The sequence below is a fragment of the Solanum lycopersicum genome, chromosome 10 (genome assembly GCF_036512215.1).
Source record: "Solanum lycopersicum chromosome 10, SLM_r2.1".
Lineage (NCBI taxonomy): Eukaryota > Viridiplantae > Streptophyta > Magnoliopsida > Solanales > Solanaceae > Solanum > Solanum lycopersicum.
Window position 1 is genome coordinate 58,191,881 of NC_090809.1, and position 8,820 is coordinate 58,200,700.

An 8,820-nucleotide genomic window follows, 5' to 3' on the forward strand; every position below is an offset into this window, starting at 1 on the left:
TCCGGAAAAAGATTTTCTCAAAATAAGCTTTTCTCATACTTGATTTTTGATGTTTCATAAGTAAATAAAAAATAAACTTCCTTTGTATACTAATTGTCAATGGATTGTGGTGCACTGTTGGGAGTGCTCGGGGTTCGAGCTTTGAATATGGAGACAATTATTTTAGGAGCTTCACCATCGAATGGACCTTACAGTGTGCGATCTGAATTTAGTCAGAGCTCGAATATGAACTCCGAACGTCAAATAGAAAAAATGAAAAAAAATTGTCAACCCTAACAACATGCAAATAAAATAATTGTAAGGAGGGATAGCTATTGGTTGATACTGATGTTGAAGGTCTTAATTAGTTCCTTACGTAGTAGATTGAGTAATTGTCACAGTTATGGTTTATTGACTCATATACACCGTCGAACTTGTGAAGCTTTATACGGTCTCTTATTTACTTTATGAATGTATTATTATTATTTATTTATTGTTATCACAATATTCAACTGCTAATAATCAAATCTAACAAGTTAAATTAAGACATCTCAAAATAGTTCAAAAACAGATTTGGATAAAAAATGTTGAAAGTTCTTCGGTAAGAAATGCACAAATCCATTAAAATCACAAAGCTTTGATATCAGTGATATTTCTTTTTGGAGAAATATGCCAACCCCAAGGTAGAAAATAATACGAATGAAAATTTGTTTTATATAAATATTAAAACTATATACCTTTAATTTTTATTAAGATATATAGATTAATATGCATCATTACGAAATAGCAACAACTAGCTAGGGGCGGAATCACATTATACTAAGAAGTTTATTCGAATCTTCTTCGATGAAAAATTATATTATTTATATATAGTTAAAATAACTTTTATATATATATATATATATAATAAATATCGAACCCCTTTAACAATTTAATGTGTCTATTTCTATAAATTTTGTTGAAAATCCTAAATCCGTCACCTGCTGCCATCAGCATTTGGCTAATATTACTCAGGGTAGGGACTACATGGTATTGAACTTTTACTAAGACTAAGAAATTAATATTTAACTGAATCAATTGTAAGACTACTACATAATTGAACAACTCATTATTCTACAAAAAAAAAAAATATAACAATAACATATGAAATATCCAACGGTCTGTCCATGTAAAACCAATTAATCATAATTAATGGTATGAAATCCTCAAAAACAAAAAAGATTATTATTTAAACGTAGTTGTTGATCTACTGACACGCTTCTTCTTCATCATACTTATAAAAGATTTTTCCGTGACACGCGGTATGCTAATTAGGGACCATATGATATATATATAATCTTGGATTAACTTATATATTATAATTATAAGTAATGATTAACCAATAAAATATAATTGTAGCAAGCATTCAACTTTATTACTTAACTTATTAAAACCTCCAACATCAGTCTTAGCCTTATTTACCGATGTTTGAATTTGAATGATTTAAAATTTAAATTATTAAGTGTATTTATTTTTATATATTTGTAAGATTTAGGCACTTATTTAATGTGAATAGGTCTTAATTATTATGATTTTGGAAAAATCTTAATATCATTAAGAAATATTATGTGTATATACTTTTCACCATTATTATATGTCTACAAGACTATAACCATCAACTTAACTACTAACCACCTCTATCATCACAATCATCGCCACTAACTGTCGTTGCCAACCATATACCACCACCACTTTTGTCAAGTATAAGTGTCAGTCGTGACCACTTAAAACACCCTTCATCATTATAATTATATCAAACAGTACCACGTACAATTACGACCTCCGCTAATATATTAACCACTATCACCACTATGAATATATTTGATTGGGTACATAGTTTAAAAATAACAAAAAGAAAATTAAAATTTATTGTCTAAAATAAGTCATAGATAAATCATGTCATCGAGGATAAACTAAAAATTTTATAGTCAAGTTTTTTATATATATAAAATGGTTGGAGTATAACTTTTTTAGACTAACTAAAAAGAAAAAAATGTAATATAAATTGAGACAAAATGTGTTTTTTATCAAGTTAGATTTGTTAATCGGCACAAAATAAACTGAAGGAAAATATACAATAAAAATGTGGCAATGATAAATGAATGACTCAATAAAATATAAATGTGGCAAATAGTATTCAACTCTAATTAAGGAACTAATTAACACCTCCAACATCAGTCTTAACCAATTGCTACCCCTCCTTAAAATTATTTTATTTGCATGTTGTTAGCGTTGACATTTAATATAGTATGGAAAAAGTTTTCTATTTTCATTGTTGATAAATAAAAAAAAAGTGTTAAAAAAATAATAGAAATGGCTTACTAATAAAACTATGAAAAAAGAAAAAAACAAATCTCATAAGCCGTACAGATGATTAATCTATATTCATTGTCTCCTCTCCACTTCTACCACATGAAAAAAAAATACTTTTGAGACTATTAACTTATCAAATAACTAAACAATCATTTACTTTCAAAAAATTAATTTTGATGAAAATCATTTTCCTTCTTAGGATACAAGTCAAGGATTATTCCAAATGCCCTTTTTCCAATCATACAAAGATAAAAATTCAGTAAGTACCCTGCTATATACAGAGTATTAGGACAAATTATTACCTTTGTTGATACCAAAGTCTCAAATAATTAGTTGATCAATAAGCAATTTGATAAATAATGTGAAGCAATTACCCTTTTCAATTCATAGGAAGTGAATTTAGTATTCATAACTACATTGATTTTCCAATTATCTTTTACCAATTCCTCTTCTGATGTTAGTTATCGATTTATAATTATTAAATATATAATCTAAAAATGAATATTTTTTTCACTTGTTGTCCGCTATCTATATTGGAGTCCAATTAAATTCGTATTCACGCGGGCTAAGTCTTTACTCCTTATGTTAAAAAGATATGTGATAAATAATTTGTTCTTAATTAATGCACAAGTATTTATTACACATTAAACTTTATTTACTTGTGTATAAGTCTAAAAATATTTTATTTTATTTTATAATCAAAACTACCTAACTATGTAGTAACACTATCCTTCAAATTGCATTACTAATAAAAAAAAAAGGAGTGTTGTTAGAGTTTGTCGATGTCTGCCTTATTCTTTTGAGAGTTGCTAAACCTAAAAAAATTGTCGTGTTGCCATAGTCAACAGTTGTCCCAAGTATAAATACACACACATTTTACACTCTAAAGCACACCAAAACACAACACATAAAAGTGTAGCAATTTCATATATAACTATAGTATTTGAAATGGCTTCCAATAGCTTCTTTCTTCTTCATGTTTTGGTCATGTTTTCTCTAGCAAGCATGGCACTTTCGGATTCTCTTTCACCTTCTTTCTATAATCATGTATGTCCTGAAGCTTTGCCAGCCATAAAACGAGTCGTTGAGGATGCAGTCAGGAAAGAGAGGCGAATGGGTGCCTCTTTGCTACGTTTACACTTTCATGATTGTTTTGTCAATGTGAGATTCTTTCATTTTCCTCCTCTTTTTCATACGTACATATTTCTCTATTCACGAGATAATATATAATTTCTTGTAAATGCAGGGGTGTGACGCTTCAATTCTTCTAGACAAAACGGCTACTATTGACAGTGAAAAGACTGCGATACCCAATAACAATTCTATTAGAGGATTTGATGTGATTGACAAAATCAAGTCAGAAGTTGATAAATGTTGTGGACGTTCTATTGTGTCTTGTGCAGATATTGTAGCTGTTGCAGCTCGCGACTCTGTAGTTGCAGTAAGTTATTCATTTTACTCTTGTCAATTTATTATATTAGTTCTAAAAATAGTTTTTGATGAACAGCTAGGTGGACCAACATGGGAAGTTCCTTTGGGAAGAAGGGATTCGACTACAGCAAGTAGAACCAAAGCAAACAATGATATCCCACCTCCAACTTTGGACTTACCAGCACTTATCAACAGCTTCAAGAAGCAAGGATTGAATGAGAAAGATCTCGTCGCACTCTCTGGAGGACACACACTAGGATTTGCTCAATGTTCCACCTTCAGGAATCGTATCTACAATGACACTAACATCGACTCCACTTTTGCAAGCCAACGCAAAGCCAATTGTCCACGCAGTGGAGGCAATACCAACCTTGCTCCACTTGATCCAACTCCAGCTCTTTTTGATTCAAAATATTTTAGTAACTTGGTGTCCAAGAAAGGACTTTTGCACTCTGATCAAGCACTATTTAATGGCGGTCAAACTGATAATCTTGTTAAGAAATATAGTACCAACCTCGGGAGTTTCTCTAAAGATTTTGCCGAGTCTATGATTAAGATGGGAAATATTAAGCCATTGACAGGGAATCAAGGCCAAATTCGCGTAAACTGCAGGAAGGTGAACGTCTAAGATAATGTTGATTCATGAATAATTGTTTCAAGAATTTGATTGTTTTCCAGTGTAATTGTGATTTTTACTCAAGAGCCTCTGTTCCATAAAGCAAGTTAATTGCGAATGGAGAGACTTTGTAGAGTTGTGTGTTAATTTGTTAATTATGTAGACATTGTATCTTCTTGTTTTGATTGCTCAATAAATTCATGTTATTTCTAAGATCCATAAGCCATATTGAATCTCAAACTTCATTGTTAACCTTGATGCCACGAGTCAAAATAAAATTTTCAAACTTTACTGTCCAGGTAATTACCCTTGTAAGAACAAATGTTGAGCATAGGGTGCCACAACAACATCAAGTAGATGGACTATGAATATTAAAAAAAAAATCGATATTAACATCACTGTTTATAAGTTTTCGATCTTATGTTAATAATGTTTACCAGCAAATTTCATTTACATAAATATAAATATTTTATCAACATTATTTTAAAATTTTAAGTAGAATATTCGCATTTCACTGATTGCAAGTTTTCTGAAATTTCTGAAACGGGAGGTATCAGACTTATGCCTTGGTAAGTTAACAACTTGATTTCGGTTCACGTTTCACTGATTATAAGCAGTTTTATGAAACGGGAGGTATCTAACTTATGCCTTGGTAAGTTAGATAACTTTTCCGACGAAAGACTCAACACCTTCTTATCGGCGGGCTTGACCTTGAAAGAAGGAGAATCTGCATGGAAAAAGATTGGCGATTTTTGGAGTTGTGACGATATTAAGATGGTTGTAACAGAATAAGTAGAGCAGATTTGTGTGACCTATATTGGAAAAAAATGCAAAATTTGAGTAAATCATAACCAAAAATGGTAATGTAGTTTTGTATTGTAGGTTAATGTAGAAATATATTAAAGAAGGGGTTACTTAGTAATCTAGGGATCATTCTGTAAGTATTAGAAGTTAGTGGATTAGATAAAAATAATTAGTTAGAAGTAGTTATAATTAGATTTCCTTTGTTAGTTTGTATATATATATATACAAAACCTCCTTATATGAATAGAGTTTATATGAAATAACTTCTCTTCTTTAAGAACAGTCTCTTTTCATAGTAGTAGCTTTGATCGAATCTCTGCTTCAACTACTCAAAGCAGCAAGAACATGGCCACCATTGACAATGAGCTTCCAGAAAAGTTGAGTCACAATCACCCTCTCTTCTTACACACCATTGATAATTCTGGAGGTCTGCTCAGTTCAATCCAATTGAATGGAGCCGATAATTTCTCTGTATGGAGTCGAGCATTGAATATTGCAATCATAGGTCAAAATAAACTTGGATTTCTTGATGGTTCTTGCAAAAAGGAGTCATATGGCCCCAACTTGGTGAATCAGTGGAACGATGCAATGCTATAGTGTTATCATGGATCATGAATTGCGTTTCTAAGAAATTACTTGGAGGGATCGTCTACTCTACAATTGTTTCTACTGTATGGAAAGATCTGGCTGAACGCTATGATAAACTTGATGGATCTCGTATCTTCCAATTGCACAAGGAGATTGCAACTATCAGCCAAGGTACTAGTTCGAACTCATCATACTTCTCTAGACTGCGTGAAATGTGGGTAATATGATAGCATAACACCTGCTCCTAGTTGTGAATGTTTAAATTCAAGTGAGTTTGCGAAGTTTGTACACAATCAGAAGTTGCTTCAGTTTCTTATGGGGTTGAATGATTCATATGAACAAGCTAGGGGAAAAATCTTGATGATGGTTCCTCTCTCTTCCCTGAACAAGACTTATTCTCTCTTGATTGAAAGAGAAAGCCAACATACTATCTCTCAAACAGCCAGTAGTTCTAATGGTTTTGAGTTAAGTGCTATGTTCACTACTGGTAACATGTCAAACCAAGTGTCTAGGCCAAAGTCTAGCTATGATCCAAATGCCTTCTGTTACCACTGCAAAAGAACAGGATCTTGTCAAGTAACTCCCAAGGATACTATCAACATTGTTCTTCTAGTTCCTGACTTTGAGTTCAATTTGTTGTCAATATCGCAAATTACTAAAGATCTTAAGTGTACAGTATGCTTCTTTCCTGACTTTGTTGTCATCCAGGACCTCTCAAATGGGCAGGTGAAGGAGATTGGTAGAGAGCATGTTGGACTCTATCTAATGCCAAATCATACCTCACCTATACAAATAACCCCACAATGCTCATCTCATTTGGCACATGGTAGTATTTCCTCTTCAACAGAATCACAAGTACTGTTATGGCATCAAAAGTTAGGCCATACCTCATCTAGTATTCTGGCTCATCTTTTGGCTGTTTCACCTACTCAATGCTCTAAAGATCTCCACAATTGCACCATTTGTCCCTTGGCCAAGCAACATAGACTTTCTTTCCCCAATAGTAATACTGTTTCCACATGTTCTTTTCAATTACTCCATATTGATGTTTGGGGGACTTTTAACACCCCCACATTTGATGGCAATAGATTTTTTGTTACTATAGTAGATGATTGTACTAGACTGCTGTGGGTATTTCTAATAAAACTAAAGAGTGATGTTTGTGTAGTTTTGAAAAACTTTCTCATATTTGCCAGAACTCAGTTCAATGCTATAGTAAAGATTGTTAGGACTGACAATGGATCTAAGTTTGTGAATGATGAATGTCACAAATTGTTTACCAGCTTAGACAGTACTCATCAGAGGACATGTATCCATACACCTCAGCAAAATGGAATTGCTGAGAGAAAACATAAGCACATTCTTGAGGTTGCCAGGGCAATCAGGTTTCAAAGATCACATCCCTATCAAGTTTTGGGGTCATTGTGTCCTCACAACAACATATATCATTAACTTGTTGCCAAACCCAGTCTTACATGGGAAATCTCCTCATAAAGCATTTCACAATTCCAAACCTACTATTCAACATGTGAGAGTATTAGGTTGCTTGTGTTTTGCCAAGAACATGTACATTTATGATAAGTTTCAATCTAATAGTGTGGTGGAAGTTCACATGGGCTATAGTGCTACTACTAGAGGTTATATTCTCTACAGTCTCAATGACAAGAAATTCTTTCTTTCTAGAGATGTGGAATTTAGAGAATTCACATTTCCCTTTGCAATTGAACCTTCCACTTATTGGCGCCTATTTCCTACTGTCACCATTCCCTCAGATGTTACTTCACCATATAGTGCAATCCATGCTAATATTGGTCAATCAGGTGCGGCCACTGATATTTTTGTAGTGGTTCTTGAGTCAGTTCCCAGGGATACTGATGTTAGGAGATCTCAAAGAAGTTCCAAAGCTCCTTTATGGGTTAAAACAAGCCCCTTGACAATGGAATGTGAAACTTACAGAGGCTCTTATCAGATTGAGGTTTGTTCAAAGCCATGCAGATTACTCTTTGTTCATTAAGTAAAATGGATCATCTATGGTAATCTTGTTAGTATATGTTGATGATATGATTATTACTGGCAATAATCTTAGGCTTATTCAACAGACCAAAAGAGTTCTTCAAGATACCTTCTAGATGAAGGACCTAGGAGAACTTCGAAACTTTTTAGGCATTGAGTTTGCTAGATCACATGAAGGGATTGTAATGTATCAAAAAAAATACTCTCTTGAGAAGCTGCTAAACCATCTAACACTCCTATTGATCCTTATATTCAGCTAACTACAAAAGAATATGATGAAATAAATGGTACAGGAAAGGTAGACAAACTACTAGAGGATCCAGTTGTATACAGAAGGCTAATAGGCAAGCTACAGTATTTCAATGTCACCAGGCCAGACATAGATTTTGCTACCCAAACTTTGAGCCAATTTTTACATCAGCCAAAACATTCACACCTTAATGCTGCTCTTAAGGTCGTGAAGTATGTCAAAGGTCAACCAGGCTTGGTATACTATTTTCAAGTAAGAATAACAAACAGTTGAAGGTCTATTGTGATTCAGATTGGGGAGCTTGCTTACACACTCGAAGGTTTGTTACAGAGTTCATGATTAAACTGGGAGACTCTCTAATATCATGGAAGTCCAAGAAACAAGGTACAATCTCTAGGAGTTCAGCTAAAGTTGAGTACAAGAGCATGGCAAGTGCAGTAGCTGAAGTGGTATGGATAACAAAGTTGTTTAAGGAACTACACTCAGAGATTGTAACTCCAGCTACTATCTATAGTGATAGTAAGTCTGCTATACAGATTGCAGCCAATCCAGTGCTACATGAAGAACAAAGCACATAGAGTTGGACTGTCACTTTATGTAAGGGAGAAAATTTAGAATGGGTTGGTTAAGACAGAAACTGCAGAACAAGAGGCTAACGTATTGACTAAAGGTCTAGGAAAGTCGCAACATGAGTATTTGTTGTCCAAGTTTGGAGTAGTGAATTTGTTCACTCCTATCAACTTGGGGTTACTTAATAATTTAGGGGTCATTTTGTAAATATTAGAAG

The 8,820-nt window shown here is 33.2% G+C and overlaps 2 protein-coding genes across 2 annotated transcripts; both read left to right on the forward strand.

The window, feature by feature from the left end:
- The first annotated feature begins 3,099 nt into the window (after positions 1-3,099).
- LOC101246908 (peroxidase 70) lies at positions 3,100-4,591 on the forward strand. The gene is made up of 3 exons (XM_004253352.5): positions 3,100-3,492; positions 3,578-3,772; positions 3,839-4,591. The coding sequence occupies exons 1-3, from the start codon at positions 3,280-3,282 to the stop codon at positions 4,388-4,390; spliced, it is 960 nt and encodes a 319-aa protein (XP_004253400.1). The 5' UTR covers positions 3,100-3,279; the 3' UTR covers positions 4,391-4,591.
- Positions 4,592-5,793: 1,202 nt separating this feature from the next.
- Positions 5,794-8,611, forward strand: LOC138338956 (uncharacterized). The gene is made up of 5 exons (XM_069290057.1): positions 5,794-5,988; positions 6,068-7,155; positions 7,367-7,745; positions 8,040-8,256; positions 8,325-8,611. Exons 1-5 carry the CDS (start codon positions 5,794-5,796, stop codon positions 8,609-8,611), a joined length of 2,166 nt encoding a protein of 721 aa, XP_069146158.1.
- The last annotated feature ends 209 nt before the right edge of the window (positions 8,612-8,820 follow it).